We start from the raw sequence: 27,160 nt of genomic DNA, 5'->3' as shown, positions 1-27,160 counted from the left end.
TGTTTATGCTTGCTCCAGGTGCGCTGTAGATACAGCTTATCACAACATTCTTCTTTTTTTCCAACAGTAATTCAACCATCACACACTCCAATAACTCATCAACTACCCTAGACATTTTGTCTACCTTCTGGTAATAAAAGTTTTTAATCCATGTTTCAGAAATAGCAATTATATTAAAAGAATGTTTTACACTACTAAGATAATGTTTTATGCTCTGAAAGTTTGCGTATAAACTTCTGCTATTAAAGTGAATTAATGATAGTTTGTTCTCAGTCTTAACATTGCTGTTAAACTGCTCATCCGTGTAATACTTGCAGTTATTTTCAGAGTACTTTAAAAAATTTATTTCAGAGTCAAAATCTTCGTCCGGTTCACGATAATGAATTTCAGTATCTCCAGTAGTGTTCAGTTCCAGCTCCAGTCCCTCAAAATCTATTAATTTCTGTAACAAATCACTTGCATCATTCCGTACATGGCTCATGCTTGTTGTTGTTAGTTTCAACGCTCATCTGCCGTCGCAGATATTGATATACCTGCGTGACTCTTCATACATCTGAGGGTCCAGCGACCCCTTCATCTCCTTGTCTTGGCATCCTGGGCGTGCTGGTCCTGGGTCCTGGATCCTGGTTCCGAGGTCTGGTCACTAGTCAGTCATACCTCAGGAACGCAATGTCTCCCCTCGCCCTGGCCTATCTTAGAGATAGAAGCATGTGGTTTTTAGTTTTGCCAATATAAAGTGTATTTAAAAATCAGAGAGTGTGGTAACACATGAAACTGTACTGTATATAGAGAGTGAAATGAAATGTAATACCATATTGGCAAATTAAAATGTAGCAGATAGATATTACAGTATCATTACCATGGAAGGCATTTAATCAGGAAACACACTGTAACAGTATGTCAGAGCTCACAAACGAGAGCCAGACACCTGCTCTGACCTTTAGAGTCAAACCACTGAGCAGCATAAAAAAGCAAACCAAACAAACAAAGAAACAAAAAAAAGAATTTAACCCATAGTGGTGTGGCCTATCCAAACCAAATGCCCCACCACCAACCAGATCAGTGGGTTCAGAGATGGGCTTTTTATTATTAAATTTAATTTGTAATATAATAAGGACGAAATCACTTTTACCATTGACATCAGTATATATTTTTATACCTGAGAACTTAATTCACTTTCACTTGGTGGTGATGACTTTTTCACTTGACTCCTCAAGGCAGTATGATGTGTGATCATTTGCATTATAAAACGTAGGCTTTAGCAAGAAAATAATATATAAGAAAGTAATATATGTGGATATGAACATGATCACAGAGTCTAACTGCAAACTAGAAAACAGCAGAGGAATTTTTCAAACTCAGTTCTGGCCTGTTTGCCTTTTTTAAAAACCTTTTCTTGACATTCCTGTCATGTGGAATCCAACTCTACTAGTGGACCTTACCCAAGCCAAATACACATGTTCAATATTCATATCCATACTGTGTCAAAACCCACCCCCCTTTCAAAACTGTCATGTCTCTACAGCTGTCATTGTCAGCAACATCGTTCATCATCACTGTATTAGCTGCAGTATTCAAAAATGCATGATGCCCAACTCAGCACTGCAATATTTATACATTTTCACAAAAGTTAGATTATATCAGCTCATAACCATTTATATATATTGTTGTTTTTAAGGTGACATGTGTCTCCGGGTCCCACAGACCCGAACAGAGCACAAGGGTTAAACCTTGTAATTTTTTACATAAAGCAAATATTCACTGGCGCAGACTGAGCTTATAGTGCCCTGACCTACATGCACACTCATAGTTAAAAGAGGTACAGCCAAATGGATAATTACCTCAGAGTCATGACACTCCTGTCCTCTTTACTGGTATTTTCACCACCTATCCTCTCCCCATGTTACCCTCCAACATCTACATTATTTTTCAGTCTAAAATAAATGTCAGACCAATGCCAAATGCAAATTCATTTTTTTGACATCAGGAAATGGAGGGATGAGGAGGGGCAAATGCAAGAATCTCTGAGTGGCACTAAATGGATGGAGGTGAACGGTGTTGTCTGCCAAGACAATCATCTGTGTTCTTAGAGTGAAACATATTCATTGAAATTGTCCCAGCTTTCCCTCTCTGTGCACTGTAGTGAAAGATTATTTTGCTTAATGCCAGCATTGGAAATTAGCCTTTTAGTGGAAAAGTATTTCCTGCTAAAGGTAAGGCATATGTGCAAAATGAGTCACTGCCCTTTACAAATTGCACTGACATGCATTTTTTCATACACATGAAATGCCCTTTTCATGTAATTAACAGACTGAGTGGTCACAGAATCCTCTGCCTAAATGTCTTTTCTCCTCTCGCTCTCCTTTTTTTGTCTTTTCTATCTGCAGGTTTTAGCGAGCCTGCACCCTGAATGTGAGTACATATTTCAGTTGCAGAAAGAGGAGCATCACTGTCTTCAGTACATTGCAGAGCAGGCCAATAGAATCAATGAAGGTATGTTTTCTATTGTGAAACTACCCTGCAGTATTGGTAAATGTTCACATTAAGTACAAGAGTCTAAATACTTTACAGATCTCAGGGCAGATTGTTGATGGCGTTTCAACTGCAGAATAAAAATGCACTGGGTGAGGAGATCACACCATTAAATTTAGTTACATAAGGATTTATGTATGTAATTTACAGTATCTCAAGAGAAATATTGACTGGAGTGTTACAGCACTCCCCCATTCTTCTCTTAACCATATACACAGAGGTGGATGCTATGGCTTTGAAGAATGTTGTATTGTATATGATATCCCCATTTACTTCTACTGAATTGCCATAAGTATATATTTAAATTGTTTGCATTTTGAGAGGTTGTGTATGACAGTGTGTAAAAATAGGCATTTATACACACATTGTCATCTTTTATTAAAGTATAATGTCAGTCATCTTCTGTATATATATAGCATTTTCAGCAATCCTCATACAGCATAGAGACTAAAACTGACAATGAATTGCTTCTACTCATGGTTAATGTCTGTCAGTGTATCAGTCTTGGCGTAGCTTGTTCGTCTGTGTGACAGACCTCCGCTGGTGTTCAAAAACGATTAAAAACACATAAGGGAAACACACCACTGCAATGGATGACACTGGTTTTCATTACAAAACCCCAGACCTGACTATGTTGTCCCAAAGGCTCTGAGTGGCCATAATTTTCTGAAGTTATCACAAGTCAGTCAACTACACATGTGTAAACTCTTGCACAAGCGCTCTGCTTTGTTGACAGTCTGGTAGCTCGTCATGGTCTGGGGTTTACTAATGAAGAAACATGTCACCCAGTGCAGCTCTATGTTTCACTAACGTGTTTTTAATAATTTATGAACAACAATGGAGGTCTGTGGTACAGACAAACAACCTGATCCATGACGGATACTAACCGCGAGTAGAGGCAATTCATTGTTGGCTTTATTATCTGTATAGGGAGTATTGAAAATACTGTTAATATAGAAAATGACCAGTCTTATCTTTTAACTGCCCTGACAGGCACATGCTTACTTTTTTAAAATCTTCTTTATTCTTCTAATCCTCCTCTGAAAAGGTTGTCAGCCATTCTGGGATGCAGTCACCTGCTGGCCTCCTGCAGCTGTTGGGGAAACAGTTCACAAAGCTTGTCCTGCAGTGTTCTCTCTCTTCAAAAACAGCACAGGTGACTTAAGGAAGGATCACATGGTGAACATATAGGGTGTTTGGGGTGGTGTGGTGGTGGGTGGGGGTGTTGGTGCGGAGATAATCATGAGAGCAGCATGTTTGCCAGTCAGTCAAAATCAAGCTGAACTGATGTTCTAATGAAAGCAAAGGGGTGTTTGTGATCCTGATGAGTTCATAAAGTTTATCTATTGATTGATTCAGTCATTCATTTACTTATTTGTTTTTTTATGTACTATGAATTAGTTTCATGTTGCTTCTCAGTGCCCAGGCATGCCATATTGTCACAGGAGACTGCAATCAAATTAGTTTTTACTCAATAAGCAAATTATCTGGTTTGCATTTTGCATGCCGATAAGGAAACCCATGAAAGTGTTTAACAAATGAGCAAACAATAATGACATACATGTGGGGATATATAACAGAAAAAGTGGCAATACTAGCAGCTTAGCCATACAGTAAGAGGCAGAGGATCAGCAAAGTCATTAGGATTTGTCCTGTGGACACCATGAACGGTTGTACCAGATTTCATTGTAATTCATCCAGTAGTTGTTGAGATATTCTGTCTGAACCACAGTAATGGGCTGGCACCACCACCGCTAGTATGGCTATTTTACCTTGAATATGTTTTTTCTTGATAGTGATTCTGCTCTGAAGGTAATCTCTTCATGGCTGAGCTGAATTCTTGATCCCTTTCACCTCAGGCTCAGTGAGCCGTAACTGCACCAGTGGAGGCTGGTCCAGTCCCTTCCCAGCATACCACTCCGCTTGCAGTGTGGATGATGACATTCCTGAGGTGAGAGCTGCAGATGCAGCAGAAAAAGATGTCAGACTGGGGAATGAGTGACTCTGGACTCAGAGGGAGAAAATTAGAAATGGAGGGAGAAGCAGCAGGAACAAACCAACAGAAAAAGGAAGAATAATCAAAATACACTGAAGGAACACCCATCAAAAAGCCAAATTACAGAAGAAAAATGTACCACGTTTCAAGGGGTACTCGATGAAATTGTTGTGCAGTCTATCTGCAGTCTGAAGTGAAAGTGCTACCCAGTTACCTGCCTTTGCTTCTTTTTGGGTAGTTCAGATTTAAATGTATAGGCTTGCTGCTCTGCTGCCTCTCAAAAGTCGACAAAAATGTGCCTGCTGTGAAGATACTTTTGTGAAGCAGAAGGTGAATCGAGTGTCATCCATGTGATAATAGCTGAAATTATCCTTTTTCATAAAGAGAAAATCGTGCTTACTCTTACTGAACAGTTTTTTGGAAGATAATTATGAGACAAATACTTGTGTCTTGCATCTTTTGTCTTGAGTTTAAAAGGACATTTTAAGGCTTCAAAAACAAGCAATTAAGTGTTTTTTCCATGTTGTTTGTTGAGTTGATTCAGCTGTCTGCTTAGTTCAGTCTTACCGCTAGTAGACAGCCTTTTTTTTTATCATTATGCTGCAGTCATCTCTTTAGTACAGTTAAGTTTCAAGCTTACAAGTATCCGCAATTTTGCCTCATTTAGAGACATTACATTCATTTTGAATCCTGACAGCATTTTGCAAAGCTTTGATGTTTGACTTTAAAGTCCTGTCTTACAAAATCACCTTGTCTTGCTTTTAGACAGAGCAGTCATACTTTGCCACTGTGAAGCTCATATACACCATTGGCTACAGCATTTCTCTAGCAGTACTGGCCGTTGCTGTTCTGATCCTGTTGTTCTTCAGGTAGGAGCAGCTTACATTAAAATAAGTTTTGGCTGTCCAGAGAAAGGACTGACTCAGTAACTAGTGAATTTTGGTAAACCCAAGACCAAGCCAGGCATTTTTCCAGTATCGATGTAGTGTACAAAAAAAAGGCACTTAGTCCTGGATATAATGAAACCCCACTCACCAGTTGTGGGCAAGAAAATCATTAGCTTAGCTTAGCATAAAGACTGAAAGCAGAAGTACAAAGGTCTGGCAGCCAATACTTCTACATTTTTATTAATTTACATATTGTACTGTTTGCCACTTTGTAACCCATACACAAACATAAATGTAAAATTTTTAAATTGTACTTTTACGAGGAGTTATGTAAGCAGGTTAGTAGGCTAATCCTGCCTGCTCTAGCTTCATATTTAGGGTCATACACTCATAGGAGAGATATTCATCTTCAAGAATGCAAGCTATCATCAAGAAAGCAAATAAACATATTTTGCAGGATGTCATATTTTTTATTTTAGGAAGAGAAATAATGTAATTCTTTTGCAGTCATTTTAGATCTACTCACCCAAAATGCAAAGTGAAAAATGAACAAAATTATTATGAAGTCAGTTGTTATGATGTAAAACAACCAAATGAAAGAAACCTAAACCAAACAAACAAACAAATCATAATTTCCCCTTACATACAGTACTGTGTCTATCTCTGTGTCAGACCTCTCAGCTCCAATATTTTCCCTCTTTGACATGTAGTGGACCTAACAGGTGCTATAGTGCACTTATCAAGTGATTGACATAAGGTCAAGGGTCTCCTCACACTCACCCACAGATGAAGTAGGAGCATGTAGAAATACAATACCTTAATTAACGTTTTCTTTTTTTTCTCTATCCAGCTGGTGAGTGTGGTTACAGCTGGTCTATTCATTATGAAATCACCTTGACATTATACCACAACACCCACAACCATCACTTCCATAACTTAACCACAGTGTTTGTTCCTCAGATATTATAGCACATTTTTAACTATTACTTTTTTCACACTTTTTGCCTCCAAACTGACTTCATTGCCTGTCTTGTTCAACAGGAGGCTACATTGTGCCAGGAACTTCATTCATATCCAGCTCTTCATTACGTTTATCCTGAAGGCTGTGGGGGTGTTCATAAGGGACACTACTCTGTTCTCAAGTGACGACACAAACCACTGTACCCTTTCCACAGTAAGATAATGGATGAGAGGTTTTTAGTTGTAATAAGAAGTTCCTCTGGGCAGATTTCCCTGTCCTTGTGTTTATGTGTTGCTTTCCTCATGTGTGTGAATGTCTCCTCTGATGAATCCTTACCATTTTCTGTCCTTCTTTTCCTTCCTGTTTTTTGAACAGTTTGCTTGTAAGGCCTCTGTGGTCTTCTCTCACTATTGTGTAATGACAAATTTTTTCTGGCTCCTGGTGGAGGCACTCTACCTCAATTCCCTGCTGCTTTCGGCCTATCATAGCCGTAGATGCCTCTGGAGTTTCAGCCTGCTGGGATGGGGTAAGAAAGTTTGACCTGCTGACATTTCTTATGCTGAGCTGTAGAGTTTGGTTCCACTGAGATAGAGATAGCACACAATTAAAGTATAATATCCCTAAGGCTGAAAAATAAAGTGCGGTGCTTTCTAAATATGGTAGGAAATAGATGCAAGGACTGTAAAATGAGTTATAACTCACAGATACTTGAGTATTCATCTCTGTAGCCTATTAAATCCATGTTGTCTGAAGGCAAGTTACACTTTCAAATTAAGGAAAGAGAAACAAACCAGATTTCAAAGTTTTATGTGACCAGTAGTGACATGCTAACAGTGGCGGATCTAGAAAATTTTGGACGAGGTGGCCATGCTGGGCCACTTAATCAGAGAGAGGTGGCACATTTGAAAAACATGTAAAAAGTAAATAAACCCGTAGTTCTATGAAATAGTAAACCATGCATTATTATGAATCAAATTGTTCATTTTGTGTAAACATGAGACACATCGGTTTCTTTAGCTAACTTTGGCTGTGCTCCTTATTTACTCATTGCTGCCACACAGTGGTCTTAAGAGAACAGTGTTGAGGGCCATACTGGCACAAATTGAAACACGTATCTTCCTGATACTGATTACAGATTTTAAATGTATTGAGCTTATACTTTCATTTGTGGCTTACTGCAGTATGCGTTTCAAAGGACTTTCACAGCAGTCTGTAGGGACAACAAGAAGCAGACAGCCTGCCATCAGCAAACATCTCCAGCCTATTATTTTAATACAGCCAGAAACTCTCCTGGCTCAGTGCCATCAAGTGTAATTACCAAACAAACTGAACCGAACTACCACTTTGCCACGTACAATGAAAGTACAGGAATTTGTCCCAGTGACGCAAGAATCTGATGAGAACATGCACAGTAGTATTGTTAGTATTGTGTCTTGTAAACTGTACATGTGTACTCCTATAGCCTTTGAAATATGACATTTACTTTGAACCCTTGCTGCATACATCAGTGCAGACATTAGCATTCAGGAAACCGGTTCACACAATGGTGGCAGTCTAATTATGATTCAGCCAACTCAGTGTGTACTGATTGCATCTCACTAATGTTAGCTTTGGGCTCCTGCTTTTCCACAGGTGTTCCTGTGCTGTTCATCACCCTGTGGATTGGATCCAGGGTGTATTTTGAGGACACAGAGTTTGTATAAATCACCATCTCCATATAGTCTCCATCATTTCTCATATATATTTACAGCAAACTGCCAATGATTTATCAATGACCACCACTGTAACTAAAGGTAAGGGCTGTAACAGAGCAACAGCATCGCATGGTGATGAAATAATTTTATCATATGCAGTGTAGGTGTTTGATGAGAAAGTAAAGGAGGAAATTTTAAGGTACATTTTTCTGTTTTTACTTTTATGAGCTACTTAATAATTTATCTTGTACTCACCACTATTTGTTGTTTGTTAGGGGATTATTTTTATTCTATGGTCATTTGACTTCATCTTGCATTATACTTGAAGATAACTCCTGCAGACTGACTAAACTGCACATTTAAAAAATGTCTTTCCACACAGATGCTGGGACATCAACGAGGACTCACCCTATTGGTGGATCATCAAAGGACCAATTACTGTGTCTATAACGGTAAAAGCTCCCATTGTACTGAAGCAAACAAAATGTTGACTGTTAATTATGCACTTAGCTAATTATAGATAGTTGTGCAAATTGTTTACTTTCTTTTTAGTGAAAATAACAGAAAAAGCATTTTTTTAAAAAGCTGTTTTGTACACGTTAGAATAGTAAGTCAACAGCCAGTCTTGGCCAGTAACAGTACACACATGACTTCCCATATTGTTGTCTTGACATCTAATCAAAGATCTACCACAATAAAGCTGAACTTTTTTTTAATAACTTTTCATTCTTGCCGTTCCTGTCAACAGGTCAATTTTATGCTCTTCATGAACATCATCAGAATCCTAATACAGAAGCTGAATTCTCGGCTAATCCAGTTCAATACCTCCTCTCAGTACAGGTGATTTAGCCGCTGACACAGTTGCTGACATAATGTGAGCGTACTGTATCTTCTATTTTAGTCATTACTGCAATTTGAAAACAGAGAAAGAAGTATATTTTGACCAACTGTAAGCATTTTTTAGGTTTGAGATGTGCTTTTATCAACTTTAGCTTTCATCTTTTGCTCACACGGTGCTGAATTTTCAAAGCTGTGTCAGTGTGACTTGTTTATCTTGAACAGTTTTTTTTCAGTCTGATGGACACATTTTCAAATATGTTTTTGTTGTTTTGAAAGATTGTGAACTTGTGTTAAAACTGTTGATACACTTCAGTGGGCAATATGCTCTTCATTCAACCACAAACTAGTCAGTCTGTCCAAGTCTATCTTTTCATCTCCCAAGAAGCTTTTCAACTCTCTAATTAAAATAAGCTCACTAATTGAACAGACGTGTTCAGGAACATCATGCATAACTGGATCTTAGACATACCAAAGGTAGGTTAAGTGATGCTGCACTCAGTTGAAGCAGATAATGTTCACCTACACATAAGAAAAATGACATCTGAACTCCTATTTTAATAGCATCGCTTTTAGTTTTGTACCTGCTATTGTCTTTTCACTCATTAACAAAAGCTGTGTTCTGACTGGCTCACACATACGCACACTGATGATTAACGTGTCTGCACCCATGATGCACCATTCACATGAGATGTACAATAAATTGTTAATCTCAAGTAGCTTCACCTCCTGTATCCTGTTTCTTTGCTTCTGTGCAACAGACGCCTGACTAAGTCCACTCTCCTGCTCATCCCTTTGTTTGGTACGCACTACATGTTCTTCAATTTTCTGCCCAACTACTTCAATGTTAACCTGCGCTTCTGTATTGAGCTCTGCTTGGGATCCTTCCAGGTACATACATGCACTGTATAAACACTCAGTATTCTGACAGCAATGTATTGTATATGCTCAAATACCCTGAAAACACACAGACTAACCCATACAGATAATGGAATCTCTTAATATAATGTATCTTGTAACGCCCTCATGTGTTGTTTGTATGATTATGATGCCGGTGATAACAGTTGCTAATTGCGAGTAATAACAAAGCACAGGTGGTGCTAACGGGAATGTCATTTGCAGGTTTTTGGTTAGAAACCAAGGATTTGATCTGATGCTGGCACTAGAGGAAAAGTCAGGGGATCTGCAGAGTTTTTACAGTTCATGTAAGGGATTGTTAAACAGAGCAGCAGATTTAACACTAGATTCCAAAAATAGGTCATACACTTGAAACACCTTGATTGACAATTTATAGTTAAGATAAGTATTGGAAAGGGGCTTAGCAGTGCTGTGTTGGGAATGTGAGAGAAGTTTGGCACAGGGTGTTTGCAGCTGCCACAGATGTGAGGAAAAAGTCAGGTGACTTCCTCTGGTACAAGCTGGTTTGCCAGATAGACCTGCAAAGGGGATTTTGAGCCTGTAATGCTTCCTTTTGAAAAGTCGATTGAATTAGGCTCAGAAGTGTGAAGTACCTACTAGTAACTAAAGTTCCTGTGTAGCTGTAGCAAAGGCTTTATTGACCAAAGAGGTGAAAGAAAAAAGACCAGTTTCATCCAGCATGTTTATTGGAAATATGAAAGCAAAGGCAGCAGGGTTTACAGCTCCAGCTCAGCTTGTATTTACAGCAGTATATTACTGAGATGTGGATCTAAACCATTTATTATTCCGCTCTTGTTTTCTGGCTGTGTGCACAAAACATAATTGATTTTCCAGACTTGTTTTTAATTCTCATTCTTCAACCCGTCAACTCTCATCTGTGTGTGGCATTTAAGCTATCTCTACATGAGTATCCTGTCAATGATGGGGACTAAATGTTAATGATTTCAGCCATCTGTCTTACAGGGGCTCCTTGTGGCAATTCTCTATTGCTTTCTCAATCAAGAGGTTAGTACAAGCCACACCACTCTCAAGCATTTACTATAACATATTCAACAATTACACAAAGGATTTACAGCTCCGTTGCATAATAAAACTGGGCATTGATCATACACCAGCAAGGGGTGAGAGGTTTAGAGCTTTCAGGGCTTAAAATACAAAATTAATTGGTAAATAAAGTCATATTTGTAAAATGCTTTACAGTGCATTGCAATATACTCAGAGCACTGTCACACTGTTTGCCCAGTTCAGTGTCTTGCTCAAGGACACTTTGACACACGGACCAGAGAAGCTAGGAATCAAACCACCAACCATGTGGTTAGGAGACAGCAGGCTCTACATCCTGAGCCGCAGCTGTGCAAAACTAACACTTCTCTTCCCTCCAGTGCATAGGAAAAGGATCCCAAGGACACACAGTATGTGCTCACCAAAGTTAATGTGAGACCAACTCAGACAGTCTAAGGGCAACAGCAGTGTGTGTCTTACATTCACTGCGTAGAAACTGAAAAACCCTGTTCATCTGTTAGGTGCTTTAGGGCCACATGGGTAATACTTGAACTGAATTATCAAACAGACTAATGGATTTGTTCATGCAATCTAAATCAACATCCTCTAGTAGATGAAAATGCTGAATTTACAGCTGTGGTTTATCAGTAAATATTGTTCTGATGTTTCAGTGGTACCCCAATAATAAATCTAATTATACCTTGCTACCTTAATTAATATCAAATAAATGACTTAAATTTTGCAAGAACAAACATTGAGCTAGGTCTTGTTTTTAAAGTTAAATGAATTGTTGAACATTTTGGGGTAATGCTTATTGCTTTGTTGCTGAGAGCTACATAAGAATATTGCAACTCATCTCTCTCTGTGAAATATGAGGCTACAGCCAGCAGCTAGTTAGCTTAGCATAAAGACTAGAAACAGAGAAGCCTAGCTCTGTTTAACAGTAACAATATCTGTCTTATAAATGTTACTGAGTTGAGTAAACTCTCACCAGGTCATACATTCACCTCATTTCAATTCAAAATATCTGAGGTGACAACAACTAATGTTTATAAATTCAGAAATGGTCTTTGTTTAAAAAAAAAGATTGAAAATTAAAACTAGACATGTTGAATGAATGTGAAAGGAACGATACATTTTCATTAAGATGATTTCACTAAACTCCTCAGTGATGTTTTACAGTGTAGCTATTCCACCCAGTGTAACCTAACCTGGGTGAAAGCCTTATATTTAACTGAAAGGTAAGAGTGGCATTGATTTTCTAATCTTTGTTTTCACAAGAAGGCAGACACATTACATGTAGTTCCCAAAATGGCAAGATATTGCTTTAAGTATATTATATTGCAGTGTTGCATAACCATAGACATAAACATATGAGATGAGAAAACATAATGATTTAAACTAATATAATCTAATAATAATAATAATAAAAACTAATATCATCTTACTAGCATTGTCTTACTAGTGTGTGAACAGCCAAATGTTGCATTTTTGTGTCCTGATGTTTGTGTTTTTACAGGTCCAGAAAGAGGTCCACATGCAGTGGCTGAGGTGGCAGGAGATAAGTTATGGGGTGGTGCCACCTGCTGCAAAGGGCAGCCAGATGGACACACCCTTCTAGAGTGACCTGCTGTGCCATCACCTTCTTCCTGTACAACTTCACTGTACTTTCACAGAGGATTCCCTCTGTGCATGTCATTGTCTCTAATGGTCCATAGTACGCACAATACCAGAGGCCAGAACCGAGAAACTGAGGTGAACTTTGCCATAGAGAATGTTTCGGAAATCCCATGATTCTTTATAAACATATCGCAACACATCTTCTGTCATATGCATTTGTAAAATTAAAGAATGATCCTTTTACTGAGCTTGAAACTTTGCCTGACAACCATCAAGTAGCAATGACTCATTGGATATTGGATTTAACCAGCATATCTACATATTATCTTGTCCGTGTGTCAAAGATATGCTTGTAAATATCAGTGGACACTATGTAGATGCTCAAGTAAAATAAAGTACAGTAAGTTTAAGTTAGTGCTGTTCTGAAAGTTGTAGCCAAGTGACGCACTGAGGATTCACCACTCAGCTAACTCACATAAAGGCTGGAGTGTATTATGACTTTCATAATATTAATTTGTGTTATACAATTATATTCCTTTATAGTCAAATTATCTCAGACTGTGGGAAGTGCTGATTGATCATTACAAATTGTTCAGCATATGTGTTACGTTGTTTGTGCTTTTTGTGGTCTTTGTATTTATTGAACTTAATGGTTCAGTGGTGGGTTGGAATTAAAACTGCAGCACTGGTCCTCACTTGTAAAAACCTCTCACTGTATATTGTAAAGGATAAATTCAGTGTAGTGTGTTGTGTTTTGTCAGCTCTACTAATAGAAAGGAAATCTCCACTGCCAGCTCATATTCAGAACAGGGCTGGAAAACATGGGAAAGATAAACTATTGTAATAAGTTTAAATATCTAAAAATTAAAATGTAGCCGTGCTTTCAGTGCTTTAAACTACATTGTGATATAAAGAATGGAAAATTGGAGATATTTTAACCATAATTACCAAAATTGTATTAGACCTCTCCTTGGAAGAAAACACTATTATTGTTTACCTTTATATTTTCTTTATTTATAGATCAATAAATATATCAAATACACAGTGAAGTTTCTTTTATATAAATGAAAAATTACCTTAAACAGTTGCTGTCAGACTGTTTATAGATTTCTTAAGCCACATTTCTTTGTTGCTGTATTTGGGTGTTGCTGTTTTTCTTGTGTCTCTGTCTGTGATGTTATAATGTCTCATAAAAATAACACCCTCCTGCAAACGATAGCATAAACATTTGTACTCTTGTGTCTCTGTAATGTCCATCACCAGAGACCATAACATAAGTTGACAGTCAGTGATTAAAAAAACAAACAAAACCTAAAGCCATGAAACCCACTGAGGTGATTGGATATAACATGTGCTCATGCTGGAATTCTATTTATTTAAAGAACATTTTTAGGAAAAATAATGTTCATGACTTGAATCTTAAAGTTGAGTATGTAATTAAAACAGTTGAAATTATGTTTTAAATGTATTTATGTTTGCTTCATAAGATAAAATTTAATTAATCCGTTTTGTTTCTTAACAATAAGCCAATATTTGTCTGATTCATTTACAATGCAGATTTTAGACAGATAATAACCCTATCTTTTATACTGTCATACGAGGGCAGGTAACTGGTGGACCCAATAGGCAGACACACAGGAGTTGGACACAAAAGGAGTTTATTTGATACACAAGGAACGGATACTAGGTGGAGGAGAGAGGGGAACGAAGGCAGGGCAGGTATTAAACGGGACAGATGCAGAGCAGGTTGTGGACGGGACAGGGAGGCTTCGTTGGGCTGACAGGAGGCAAAGCAGTCAGGCGGCGTGAAGCTGGAGACTATGCAGGCGGGAGTGTGTTAGAAGACACGGAGGGGACACCCCATCTTTATATAAGCTGTTATCGCGGGGGATTAGCTCAAATGGTAGAGCGCTCGCTTAGCATGCGAGAGGTAGCGGGATCGATGCCCGCATCCTCCATGCAGTCGTTTTGAGACATTGAACCCCTACGTTGCCCCCATTGGTCAGAGTTATCGGTGTGAGTTGGCGCCACAGATGTCTACCTTGGTTCTGTAACAGAAACAAATTCTTTGTTTGAATATCATACTTGGCCAAATACAGGTTATTATTATTATGATCAGGCTCCGGGTTCAACATTTCAGTTACTTTATTTATCTCATACTTTGTCTCCAGTCACAAAGCGAAGTGGTAGAGATGTCCACAGAAATAACACAACAGGCCCCCAAGGGACTGCTACTTTTGAACTTAAACAGCTGCAGTCTGTCGGTATTACAGTTCTACCGGAGTAAAAGCTTCCTATGAACTTCTAGTGCAATCAGTATTCCCTAACTGGTTTATGACCCCCCAAGTCAGGGTCCAAAGCAGGCAGCCTGTGGGCCTCTCCCCTTTTTGTTTTTTGGTAGAGTGGGAAGTGCAGAGTTCCTGGACAGGATGTGGAGTCGTTGCTGCAGCGTTTAGCCCCAGACTACAGAGCTGCACGCGCAACTGGAGGAGAAGAAGAAGACGAAGAAGAAGAAGCGCCTTTTGACATCTGGAAATCTATTCATCAATCTCCTGGTAACACAAGCCCGTTTTCAAGTGCGCGTATATCTAACCCGGGTAAGTGAGCTAAAACGAGTGTATTACTTGAACCCAACTTACCTATCGCCTCACTATGTAGTGCAGTCTTTATGGGGTTTCATGTCGCAACGGTTTTACACAAACATCGTTGCTAAATTTTCTTTTTATTAATTACAGTAATTTAACGCACACAACTAAATTTATGTAGAACAAGAAGCTAGCAGCTCCAGCTCCTTTAGGTTTCTTTTGTTCTGTGCAGACAGCCCCTGGGGGGGGTTAACTTAATAACAGGGCGCTTTACCCTCTCTTGTTTTGCCTGCCTAGACATGCACTGCATGACTGCTACACAGAGCCCCTTTAACAGTAATCGCCCCATACTCTCGGTAATGTCTCATTTTATCCCTTATTAAGCTCTGTGATATATAGTTTTTTGGCTTGATGATGGCTCAGCAAACACATCTTCTCCTGCTCTGACTCAGACTCAGGTGATGACTCCCCTCTGGACTCTCCTGTCAGCCCTGCTGCTGGTTTTGTCTATGGCCCAACCTCTGAGCAGCTCTGAGGAAACTGAAATCGAAATTCTGAAACAGGCAGAGGCAGAGTTCATCAAAAGCCAGGCCAGTGACCATCAACTTAAGAAAATCCCTTGTTCACTTTTCCACACTACAGATGTCCTTTTTTGGATGTGATGACATTAATTAATGAAACTCGTTTTGTTGCTCTTTTAGAATCAGGTTACCAAGAATGCTGTTGGAAGTCTTCCTGAACCTATACCAAGCCACATGCTTACCACATGTGAGTTTTTAATGCTGTTTCTTTTTGGTTTCTTTTCCTTTTAGTTTCTCCAAAAACTGCCCTTTTTCTTTGACATTAGCAGCTCCTTCGATTGCCACAGTTTCTCCTGGCCCCAGTCTTGCTCCTCAGTGTCCAGGAAACCAGTTGATGCTGGAGGGCAGCACTGGCTGCAGCTGTGTGCCCAGCATGGTCAAGGACGGTGACAACTGTACCTGCCCTGTGGGCTTCACTCTGGAGGGAGCTGCAGAGTGTAAAGGTGAGAAGGGCCAGAATTAGCTGCAGTAACCGGAACTTAAGTGTTCTGTGTAACAAAACTGAGTAAAAGGGCAAAGGAAAAATTATTTCAGACATCTACAGGAAAACAAAAATGTTTATTTTGTGTTAATGCAAATGTGGCCTTAATTAGCTGTATCAGCCATGAGAAGAAGGCTAGCATTTCTCTCAGCTAGACTAAAACAATTATGCATTTAATATTACCATTCTGTAATTAATATTATCAATAAATATACCATGTTACACCTTGACAGCTGAATGTGTTTCCTTTCCTTTGCTTATTTGCTTATTTGCATGCAGTGAATCAGTTAGAAGCAGTGTATTATCTTGTGTCTACCTGACAGATGTTGATGAGTGTGATGGAGAAGGGTCTGCACCATGTGGTCTCCATGCCAGCTGCATTAATACCCCTGGCTCTTACTCATGTAGCTGTCTCCGTGGTTACCTGATGGGTGCTGGAGGGTGCCAAGGTTTGTCAGCATCTGTTTTGTATGATGCACAGAGGATATACTGTATTTGTGTGAGAGCATGTTGGAAGGAGAGATTGAGAAATTATTATCTGTACCGTTCAGTAGTACAGTCACAGTACATGTGTGCCATATGGATTTTACAGATGTGGACGAATGTGCTCTGGCTGCAGTGACAGGCCTGCAACCCTGTCAGAGTGACACTGAATGCAAAAACACTGCTGGCTCCTTCACTTGCTCATGTCCTTTAGGATATGTAATGGAGCCAAATGGCCAACGCTGTGTAGGTGAGGCTGATGTTGATGTCTGGTATGTATGTTCAGGGAATGTGGAGTGAAAATGTACTGAATGTTTAGAAGGACTTTGTCTACTGTAGTATGTGCTCTATATTCAGAGCAAATACAGTGACAAGAAATGGAAAACACAAACTTCTTCTTGTTAAAATTTAAACAAAACTAACTTAATCTCATTCCTACTGCAGTCTACCTGCAACAAATAATTATACTAACAGAATGAAAAACAGCAATTGCAGAAAAAAAACTCACATGCTTTTATAAACCATACAGGGTGAGCCTGATGGATGTACCTCACACTGAAAAATTTACACAGGACAAACAAATGGCATGAGTGAATTGAAAGTTTCATACTCATAATGCTTCGTTTATCGCCTTTGTAGATGTGGATGAGTGCAGCTTCGAGGAGCAGTGTCGCCGTGAGCTGGGAAATGTGTGCATAAACACTCCTGGTAGTTTTGTTTGCCAGTGCCAGCAGGGCTTCAGAGCACAGCCCCCCACCTGTGTTGGTAAGTCTGTCGTTCACCACAACTGGACACGACTGATGTCCAGATTTGATCTGGTGTTCTGAGTGCCTATATTTCACCAGAGTTGCCCCAAAGTTAATAACTTGTGCTGACAGGAAGGTAGGCTTTGCAAAGATGGATAAATTTAACCTGGATGCTTTGTTATTACTCCTTGCTTTTGTTTTCTGGCCACCTTTCCTTTAATGACTCATTTCCTCTAAAATCTTCCCAATGCTCTATTCACTTTCTTTTTTACATGTCCCCTCTGTTATCTGTGTGGCTCTTCTGCTGATCTCTGCCCCTCTACAGGTCCTGAGTGTCCAGACTACACTGTGTGTCAAGGTATGATGCTTTGCTTTCAATGCTTAACACATGCTGCTCCCTAAATCATAAGCCTAATTTGAAATAACTCTGCTCATAGTCAAATTAAAGAGATGCATTGCACGTTTGCTTTTTAATTGGCAATGACATGTTTCCTTTCAAATGATCACAGAGCAATAAGTCAATGAAAAGGTCATGCACTGTTTGTACCACCCTGTTGCTCTGTTCCTCATCTCTGTCCCAGATGTGGATGAATGTTTGGAGAGTCCTGCAGTGTGTGATGGTCAGGGTGTGTGTGAGAACACGCTTGGGAGCTACAAGTGTGTTTGTCAACCAGGTTACCGGGGAAACGGCACACACTGTGAAGGTAAGCAATTAGTGCCGACGTCCCTCCCTGGGAAAAGTCTGTTTCTTGTAGATGAGATTAGCTTCCCTGTATGCAAGTGCTTTAATGCTTGCTGTTATGCCTTCCATTAAAATTCTCCCGAGAGGCAGAACAATGTTCACTGAATAGAAATGAAGTGAGTTTTGGGTCTGGTTTAAAAAAATGTTTGTGCACGCTCTCTTTCTAGATGAGAATGAATGTACATCAGGTGCTCACGGCTGTGATACCAATGCTCGGTGTAGCAATATCATTGGATCATATTTTTGCCAATGCTACCCAGGCTTTGATGGAGATGGACACTCTTGTTTTGGTGGGTAAGCAGGATGTACTCTATGTGTGTTTTTGTTTTCCATATGCGTGTGCCACTAGTAGTGCTCACTATCACTAAGTGCTTGCCAGTGATACTTGTGTCATACAAACAATGCATGGCAGCACTGTGAGGTCCACTGCTCACCTCACCTCACACCAGGGTGAAGCTTGTCTTTGTTTACAGACACTGTGGACGTTGATGCTAGTAGGTGGATTTTTTTTAAATCTTTTGACAGAGTCAGGCTTGATGTTTCCCTCTCCTTTTAATCATTATGCTAAGGTAAGCTATAGGGTCTCTTGTGTGGAGACAAGTGGTATGAATTCTCATATAATAGTTCAAATATAATAGTTTAAATGTTACTATACTGTGAAGAAATATTAACAAATTTAAATTACCACTGCAGCCTCTGAAAGAATTTGAAGCCTTTGTTCCTATAAAATGAGTCTTTTCCCTAAGTTTTATTTAGGTGGAGTTCACTGTCACCCTGCATCTCACCAGTAGAAGGCAGCATGTCATCCTTAAAAGTCAATGGAAGTTTTAGCTCCTTCATCCAAGGCTGCCACTTATTGCTTTGTCCTCTGCTGCAAAGCACACTCGCCTGGTCCTCCAAGCTTGTTGAAACAAGTGCTAAAGTGAATTTCATATAGTGACCACCCAAGTCTGACTGAGCCCTTTACACGGAGCCAGGGTTTTCCATGTCAAAACTGTTGCTGAACTAAATGTTTCTGGTCCCCCAGATGTGGATGAGTGTTTGGCATCGAATGGGACCTGTGAGCACATTTGCGCCAACACTCTGGGATCTTTCCACTGCTCCTGCCGGCCCGGCTACCAACTTCATATTGACGGCCGTACCTGTGTGGGTCAGTCACTCATTTACTTCTTACTGATGTTTACCCACTAATTTTCAGTTGTTTAAACAAACTGAGCATCATTATGCAGACGAGACAAAACCGACTATGAATATGGTATCTCACAGCCTCATTGTGTGAGTGTTGGTGTTTGTTTGTGTGCATCTTTTCTAACCCAGACATTCAGGAAGAGAGGGCAGGCCAGACTCAGTTTGGAATCTGTTGCACAAGAAAAACAAAGGGGCTTCCAAAAAGTTGTTTACCTTGTGTCTCTGTGTATGCACCCACTCAGACATTGATGAATGTAAACTCCAGAATGGTGGCTGCTCTCACACCTGCACCAACTCTCCTGGAGGACACACTTGCAACTGCCCTCCTCCTCTTCTGTTAGCCACAGACAACCTCACCTGTAGCAGTGAGTCCCTCATCGCATTGTCTAAGTTCAAACATGTATATTACTGTTCGATTTTCACTAAGCAATGACACATGCACCTGTTTAAAGTTTATAAACTTCACAAATAGCAAGCCAGACTATTTTTACATGGTCTCATTAGTTTTTGTTTTCCAAATGGAACATCTCACTGTAGCCCGGATAGCACGATTAATTTGACAGATATGTTGATGTTAAAAATGCTCCACATACACAGACTAGTCATTCTAACAATATAGGTCTCATATAAATGTATGGGTATACCTGCTACAAATAGTAGTTCTGGCAAATTATGCTCAGCAACTGTGTTTCTGAGAAGAACAGCTTCTAGTTTAATGAGTAAGATAGTCCGTGATTTTAAAAATGTATATACAACTCATATAACTTAACATCTTAGATGTACAAAATTAGGACCTCAACTACTGATTTTTTAAAAATTATTCTTATTTTCTGCAAATAAACTCTTTTAATCATTTGGCCTATAATATGTCAGATATCTTGTTTATCTAAAGATATTCAGTCTGTTAAGAAATAAGCAAACTTTGCAATTTAGAAGCTGGACAGGCTCTGATAGTTTTTGGCATTTTTGCTTGAAAAGGGACAGACACTTTCAGATTATCCTTCTATCAATCGACTAATAAATCTTTTCAGTTCCATGATAAACATTGTTAAAATCACTTAGTCTCATTTCTTTCTCACTTGAGCAGACATTACATCTTGTAAGCTGAGAAATGGTGGGTGTGACCACATATGTACCATGAGCGCTGAGGGTCACGCCCAGTGCAGCTGTCGAACAGGCTGGAAGTTAGACGAGGACCTGAGGAGCTGCGAGGGTGAGGCTTAATTTTCACTGCCATTTTGTTTCTGTTATTCGATATGAATTCTTGGTCAAAGTTTGATGGGCTTTTTTATTTTAAAAACATATATTGGTAAAAAAAGTAAATCAGCTGGGGGATAAAAGGGCCTCAAAAACTTGTTGCCCATGCACACAACAAAGTTTCCCTGGTCGTTCTTTCTGAAGAGAAATAAACAGACTGTCTTATAAAGTGATTTGCTCTTTAACTCTCCCTCTGTTTTTTTTTTCATCATGAGATATAAATGAGTGTGGGGACTTTACAAATGGAGGTTGCGAGCAGCTCTGTGTGAACCATCCTGGTGGGTTTAACTGCACCTGCAGGGAGGGGTATGAAGTTCGAACAGACGACCTCACTAAATGCCAGCGTGAGTTAAACAGCATGCATCTCATTCCCTCTGTTGAATAAATCTGAAAAAAAACAACAGTGAGCAAAAATAACGGCTTTATTCAGGTTTTTATACAGGATTAAAAATATGAAGTTATGTTGATGAAGTTTCCTCCCTTTGCAGCTGTTTGTGTCCCTACATGTCAGAACTATGGGGTGTGTGTTGCCCCAAACAGCTGTGACTGTCCTCCAGGATACCCTGGTGTAGGCTGCTCAGGTATAAACTTCAACTTGTACGTGAATAACATGGAGATGTTAGTGTCATGGTAATATTCTGGTAGTATTAGTGCCAGTACATTATCTAAGATGGTGGTTGGGTTCTTAATAACGAGATAATGAATTGGTATTATATGTACTTGGCTCTCTGCAGTGAAACTATCAACTGTATTAAAATATGGATGCCATGACAGCTCCCAGAACTAAAGCCACTGCGACTCAATCTCCACCCTGGTGGCTGGTTGCACTGTAGGTCATAAATCCTGCCTCCTTTAGTGGATGGGACATGAGCCAAACTAAAAACTCAAAGTACAAATCAGATACATTTTCCCCAGAGGTGATTTCTGTCATTTTTGGTAGATATATCACAAGTGGTCATTTTTCTAGTAAAGATGTTTTTATTAAGTCATTTGATGGTATAAAAGGGGTGGGTTTCGTATGATTGGACAACTTTGATTGGCGGCCTGATATGTTACTCAACCACTCGGCCACTACTGCGCAGGGTCTGGTTGCAAAGATGGCAACCACTGTTTTCACAACAGTTTGGCTTCACAATATTTTGGCTTCACTTTTGTATAGTGGAGAGGCATCATCCATATTTATACAGTCAGTGACTGAGACTGTTGACAAGTTGGTGCTGAGTCTCAAAAAGCCTGTACACAGTGAGAGAATCATTGCTGTTTTAAGCATTACCTGGCATCAGAACCATCATTAGCTCTTATGCATTTAGTTTGAATGAAATTATATTAGTAAGAGCCATCATCACAGGATGAAGAGTTGTAAATCTCATCCCAACCCACAGATAAATAAAAACAAAACACGCTATTAGTAACAGTTCTTTAACACTAGCTGATCTGTTCATGATCATGAGTAGGGAGATGGCAAGGAGGCATCATATCTCAAAGGTTTCAGATGTATATGCCATGAAAATGACTGAAAGGATCAGAGAGATGAGACTCTAATATGAAATGTCATATTCACATATATCTGTGACAGTTCTACATAATATTAGAGTCCTGCAGACAGAATATCGAGGAATAAAAAAGCCTCACAAAAAATCATCTTTAAAGTTTCACCTCAATATAAAATCTACAGATTGTTTTTGTGTCTGTCTCTGTTTCATTTGCATATGTTTTCTGAGTTTAATATTGAGACTTGATTTTCAAAGATGGTGATTAGAGAACCCAGACTGGGAGTCAGTATGTTGGTATGCAAAGCCTAACATTCTTGTTGCGTGAATGAAAGTGAATGATGTCCATGTTGGTCATGTGTTTCAGCCATGTGCTCTCCGCCCTGTGCCCATGGAGGTTCCTGTATGCGCTGGAACAAGTGTTTGTGTCCTGCTGGCTGGACAGGAACAGGTTGCCACACAGGTAGATCATCTCTGACATGAAGGTTAATCAAGACTACCACAGTTTTGTAACAGAAGGCAGCCTGGTAATTTGCAGTCAGGTGGCCCTGATTTGATTAAAACTGACACAACAAGTTAATCTATCAAAGAATCATTAAATTAAACATGATCTGTACACTTTTGTACAATTTGTGTTAGCCTAGTATATAAAATGATACATTTTATTGTCCAAGGTTTTTTTTCCCAGTATTTGTGTGGATTAATGTAATGATCACCTGACACCCAGGCTGATTTAACCTACAGTTAAAAATTATAATTCTTTTGTTGTCCTGCTTTGACTTTCCCTGTGTATTTCTCAGCTTTGTGTGAGCTGCCCTGTGCAAACGGTGGTCGCTGTGTGGGGCCTGATACCTGCCAGTGTCCCTTTGACTATACTGGACCCCAGTGCCTCTTGCGTGAGTAACAAAACCATCAACACATCTGGCATCAGCTACAACAGGCATGCAGGTGCTTCTGGGTTGTAGCTACAGTAGATGCCTGTCAGGTCTCCCTCCCTGTTTCCAGGCATGTTAGGAGCTCTGCCTGGTAAAATATGGCTCAAACCTTGATGGGAAAAACAAAAAAAGCTCATCTGTGGACTGGATAACTATATTACAAGTGTAAATTCCTACATAGACCTACAGTACCTCTGCCTCTGTATGTGTATCTGTTTTGTAGCCTTGTGCACTCCTGCATGTCAAAATGGGGGAAGCTGTGTGGATGTCAACAAATGCACGTGTGTTGCTGGATGGCAAGGAGCTCGTTGTCAGATAGGTGAGATTACACACCTTGTCACTGCATTTGTCCATTGTTATAAAACTGTAATATTAAAGGAAGCAAGCATTTTATACACAACCCAGTTTAACCCATCTTTCAGTTTATTAAAACTTATGAAGCAATGTAATAGTCAGTAACTGCCAGTAAAATATAGTCATGTGAATTGATCCATTATTGCACAAGGTACACAAAGCAGCAAGCAATTAGTTACTTTGACAACTGTTTAAAGGTTGCAGTGATTTTCAAACTAAACTGCCAAATATTTTCTGGTTCCAGGCATTCGAATGTGAAGATTTCCTGCTTTTCTTTGTCTTATGTGATAAAAAACTGAATATCTTCATTTTGTCTAGTCAAAATAAGCATTTTGAATAAGCCATCTTTAGTTCTCATAACTTGCGATGGGCATTTTTTTAACAATTATTTTTAGACCAAGCAAATGCCCACAAACTGTTGGGCATTAGTTTGAATTGGTCACAAGCCAGAAAGTTTGGGAACTACTGCGTTATGATGAGCAGTTCACCAGGTAGATACTAGAGCAATAGCAGAGTCTGTAAGAGCTAAAGTTGATGCATGTCTATCTTTTCAAAGGGTGCTGGATTTACAACCTAAAATTTAATAGATGTTCTGTGAAATTCTATCATTAGTTAATGTTCAGTGTGTGTAGACTATGTTGTAGAGATGTGCTGTGATGGAATGCTGATTCTGTTTATTTTTTCTCCTCTCTGACACCTTCAGAGCCTGTTCAGTGTCAAAAACCTTGTCAGAATGGTGGTGTGTGTGTGGGCTTCAACAGGTGCCACTGCACCAAAGGATTTACTGGAAACTCCTGTGAAACGGGTCAGTCTGGGTGTGTATGTACATGTCTTTCTATGAATTTTAGTTTGAAACCATCGTTCTATGTACATTTCTCAACAAGTCCTCCAACCTATACGACCCATATGGACATTTGTCCTTTCCCTGTCATACGACCCATAGGGGCATACCATTAAATAGTGCTCCTACAGTTATGGGAGAAATTGAAACAATCCCACCAAAATTAAAGACAACATACTTCACACTAACAAGCTTTATGGACCTTTGTTGTCATGGAAACATAAATGTGATGGCTAGCTAGCAGGCAAGCTACTGGAACTTCATCATCTTGGAAACTGTCATAAATATGATGCCATGATTATGAAACGGTCAGAGTTTCATTAGGTTTTGCCACACAAAACACTTCTGATTTGGCAAAAACTACCTGGTTAGGTTTAGGAAAAAGTTAGTTTTGGTTTAAGAACAAAAATTATTAGCTAGATTTAGGCACAAAAACCTAGCCATCCACCTAATGTGATCTTTGAGTCTGTATATACTTGCTCTTTTCCTCATGTTATAATTAATAGCGGTCGCTAGATGTCACCAACATGTAACATTTCATCGTAATACCCTGTTGGCACCTACAGTATGCTGGATGTTACAGGAGGATAGTCTCATCAAGACTTGGTTTTAGGGTTATGGTTAGAATTTGGTTTAGGTTAGAGTTTAAGTACAGGTTGGGTGTTAGACATTTAGTTGTGATATTTAGATGAAGGAACGTGGCTAGGGAATGCATTATGTCAATGAGTGTTCTTCTCATAATAGACAGACAAATGTATTTGTGTGTGAAAGACCTTTGTCTTCTCTTTACATTAAGACTCTTGCTGTGTGCTGTGTCTGCAGCGGTGACCACACCCTGCGTGCCACCCTGCCAACACGGAGCCACCTGCAGCCCTCGCAACACCTGTACCTGTCCAGAGGGCACTGCTGGCCTGCGCTGTGAGAGACTGTGAGTATGAAGGATGACAACAGCAGCTGCGGAGCAACAAACAAGCCTAGATTCAAGATAATTAGTGTAAAGCAAAAAAACAGTGATATTGCTTTGTCATTTCTGTTTGTTTTGAAGGTCAAATGTCTTTTAAATGTGTGTAGCAAGAAGAACAAAAACTGTTTCTGCTTTAAAACAACAATACAGGTCAAAAGTGACTCTTTTTCAGACATAATCATTACTGTCATTCAGTTACTTGTTCAACCGCCAAGCATAGACCTGCTAATTAATATACAGTTCATTATTCTCATGGATTTGTGTGTTTGTTTCATTGTGCACTAGGACATGCCCTGTGGTCACCATGGTGGTTGGTATGGCCCGTGCGGTGAGAAAAGCCTCTAGGGAGAGTTATGTTGACCGCTGTGGACCTCTGGGAGTTCAGCTCTGCACTAAATACAGGTTACCTGTGTTCTTACTACATTCTCAGAGTGGGTGTCATTTGGTTGAAGTAGCAGTGTGGTGGTTTAATACAGGATTGTTTAGTGTCAGCCACAGAAAAATAAATGGATTTCAGAGAACTTTCCTCTCATCTACTCTTCTATATGCAGTACTTACTGAAATAATACTTAAAAGCACATCATAAAAGTACTGATAAATAGATTTCAGTAAATATAGATGTGTTAGAGTAGCATTTGTGGACCAAAATTTTAACTGTTGTAAAAATGTTTAATTACATCACAGTATAATTACAATTCAGTGAGACAAAGCTGTGTCTGCTGTGTGGTTGTGCTTCCAGGATAAACCAGGCACGTGTGTATGTGCAAGCCTACAGGGTGGGCTATAAAATCCAGTGTCCAGAGAGGAAGAGCAGGTGAGCTCCTTGTCACAAGGAAACGTCACACACTAGACAACATTTTGGGCAACACACAAGAAGCACAATGAGGCAGTCTGTTAACTGTAAAATGAAATGTAACTGAGGGTGTTGTGGCTTCTCTGAGGCCAGTTTCACCATTAAATCAAGCCTCTCTGTTGAAATGAAATGGACACATGATTGTATCATAAAGGCTGTTTATTTAGTCTCTGATGTGTGTGGGCAATTATCTTTTTCTCCTTTGGTATATAAAATCTACAATGGATTCATAATTGTAGTGTTTGTATATGGCAGTTCAAAGTTATTAAATGTTACATTTGTTGTCTTTTTCATAATGGTGTCAGTGTTAGTGTTATTATTACAATCGGTGAATTTGTGTCAGCGAATGCCTAATCATAATGACTGTAGGTGAAAGTTTGTACAGTTCACATCAAGGAATATTCCCAGTAAGAATAAACTATCACACATTTACTGGACATATTATTGAGCTTGAATGATAGGGCCTGACCATTTCTAATTAAAGCTAAATGTAATCATGTTAGCTCACAATAGCAGTACTCTGTGTACATTTTATTTGCTCCAGTTTAAACTGGTATAAAAGAACTGCAGTGCTTCCTTATCACTGTGTAGTACTGATGTCTGCCTTCTCACCTGCACAGAGGTTCATGAATGCGTTTTACAGTATATTGTATTGCATCATCAAAACCCCAAATGCAGGACTATTTTTTTTGGAAGAATGGTGTTCATCCCTCAGGTACAGCTCAAAGACTTGTAGAATCAATTCTAAGTAGCAGTGAAGCTGTTCTGCTAAGGAGCAGTGAAGCTGTTCTGGTGGCCCAACACCTTAGTAAGACACATCTATAAATGACTGGTATTACTTTAAACTCTACTCATTTTTTTTGATTGATAATAAATCAAAAAGTGACAAAATCACAATCTCTATGCAGCGTTTTCATCTAATTTACTATAGCCGCTTGTTTACCCTAGCTAGCACCAAATGGCAAACAGTCATGGTTAACTTAGCCTAGCTGGTGAAGAAAGTCAAACATTTAGCTCAAGATCCTAATGGTTTTTCAGTTGTTTGTGTAGACCAAGGCAGAGTTAAAAGGAGACTGTATACTGGACTTAAAATTGTAGAGTGGCAGAAACACTGTCCCAAATAATGCACTTGAATATATCTGAAGAGCTTAGGATAATGCATTATATACAGTACAAAAATATCTTATCAGGAAAGTGTTGCTCGAAGAGAAAA

The 27,160-nt window shown here is 39.3% G+C and overlaps 2 protein-coding genes and 1 non-coding gene across 7 annotated transcripts in view; all 3 read left to right on the top strand.

The window, feature by feature from the left end:
• Positions 1 to 13,405, top strand: part of ghrhrl (growth hormone releasing hormone receptor, like) — a 22,019-nt gene extending 8,614 nt beyond the window's left edge. The window contains exons 2-13 of the mRNA XM_020606994.1: positions 2,388 to 2,493; positions 3,581 to 3,688; positions 4,392 to 4,483; positions 5,294 to 5,397; positions 6,457 to 6,589; positions 6,752 to 6,902; positions 8,009 to 8,069; positions 8,453 to 8,522; positions 8,819 to 8,910; positions 9,669 to 9,798; positions 10,789 to 10,830; positions 12,347 to 13,405. Of these exons, the coding sequence (XP_020462650.1) occupies positions 2,388 to 2,493; positions 3,581 to 3,688; positions 4,392 to 4,483; positions 5,294 to 5,397; positions 6,457 to 6,589; positions 6,752 to 6,902; positions 8,009 to 8,069; positions 8,453 to 8,522; positions 8,819 to 8,910; positions 9,669 to 9,798; positions 10,789 to 10,830; positions 12,347 to 12,448 (1,191 nt within the window). The 3' untranslated portion in view covers positions 12,449 to 13,405. The remainder of the gene's footprint in view (positions 1 to 2,387; positions 2,494 to 3,580; positions 3,689 to 4,391; positions 4,484 to 5,293; positions 5,398 to 6,456; positions 6,590 to 6,751; positions 6,903 to 8,008; positions 8,070 to 8,452; positions 8,523 to 8,818; positions 8,911 to 9,668; positions 9,799 to 10,788; positions 10,831 to 12,346) is intronic.
• Positions 13,406 to 14,332: 927 nt separating this feature from the next.
• Positions 14,333 to 14,405, top strand: trnaa-agc (transfer RNA alanine (anticodon AGC)). Its single transcript has one exon. It is a non-coding gene; the product is annotated as a tRNA-Ala (tRNA).
• Positions 14,406 to 14,859: 454 nt separating this feature from the next.
• LOC109964023 (fibropellin-1) lies at positions 14,860 to 26,133 on the top strand. Of its 5 annotated transcripts, none has more exons than XM_020607030.1 (22): positions 14,860 to 15,044; positions 15,485 to 15,622; positions 15,734 to 15,800; positions 15,883 to 16,056; positions 16,418 to 16,543; positions 16,687 to 16,827; positions 17,217 to 17,342; positions 17,649 to 17,681; positions 17,905 to 18,027; positions 18,233 to 18,355; positions 19,093 to 19,215; positions 19,496 to 19,618; positions 20,341 to 20,466; positions 20,726 to 20,854; positions 20,999 to 21,091; positions 22,368 to 22,463; positions 22,801 to 22,896; positions 23,159 to 23,254; positions 23,993 to 24,104; positions 24,927 to 25,058; positions 25,380 to 25,496; positions 25,834 to 26,133. In XM_020607030.1, exons 2-22 carry the CDS (start codon positions 15,494 to 15,496, stop codon positions 25,910 to 25,912), a joined length of 2,364 nt encoding a protein of 787 aa, XP_020462686.1. In that variant the 5' UTR covers positions 14,860 to 15,044; positions 15,485 to 15,493; the 3' UTR covers positions 25,913 to 26,133. The 5 variants fall into 5 exon arrangements, with proteins under 5 accessions (XP_020462686.1, XP_020462687.1, XP_020462685.1 ...); XM_020607031.1 differs by having other exon boundaries at positions 15,880 to 16,056; positions 23,993 to 24,094; positions 24,953 to 25,058; XM_020607029.1 differs by having other exon boundaries at positions 15,880 to 16,056.
• Positions 26,134 to 27,160: the final 1,027 nt, after the last annotated feature.

This window comes from Monopterus albus, unplaced genomic scaffold (genome assembly GCF_001952655.1).
Source record: "Monopterus albus unplaced genomic scaffold, M_albus_1.0 scaffold83.1, whole genome shotgun sequence".
In the NCBI taxonomy this organism is placed as follows: domain Eukaryota; kingdom Metazoa; phylum Chordata; class Actinopteri; order Synbranchiformes; family Synbranchidae; genus Monopterus; species Monopterus albus.
The sequence above is the reverse complement of the archived record's forward strand: the minus strand, read 5'-3'. Positions and strand labels throughout refer to the sequence as shown.

Bases quoted from the DNA above. Each gene is read 5' to 3' on its own strand.
- LOC109964023 (XM_020607029.1), top strand. From the start codon at position 15,494: ATGACTCCCCTCTGGACTCTCCTGTCAGCCCTGCTGCTGGTTTTGTCT. The intron at 19,216-19,495 runs GTCAGTCACTCA...GCACCCACTCAG, and splicing joins TGACGGCCGTACCTGTGTGG to ACATTGATGAATGTAAACTC. The intron at 25,497-25,833 runs GTTACCTGTGTT...TTGTGCTTCCAG, and splicing joins CAGCTCTGCACTAAATACAG to GATAAACCAGGCACGTGTGT.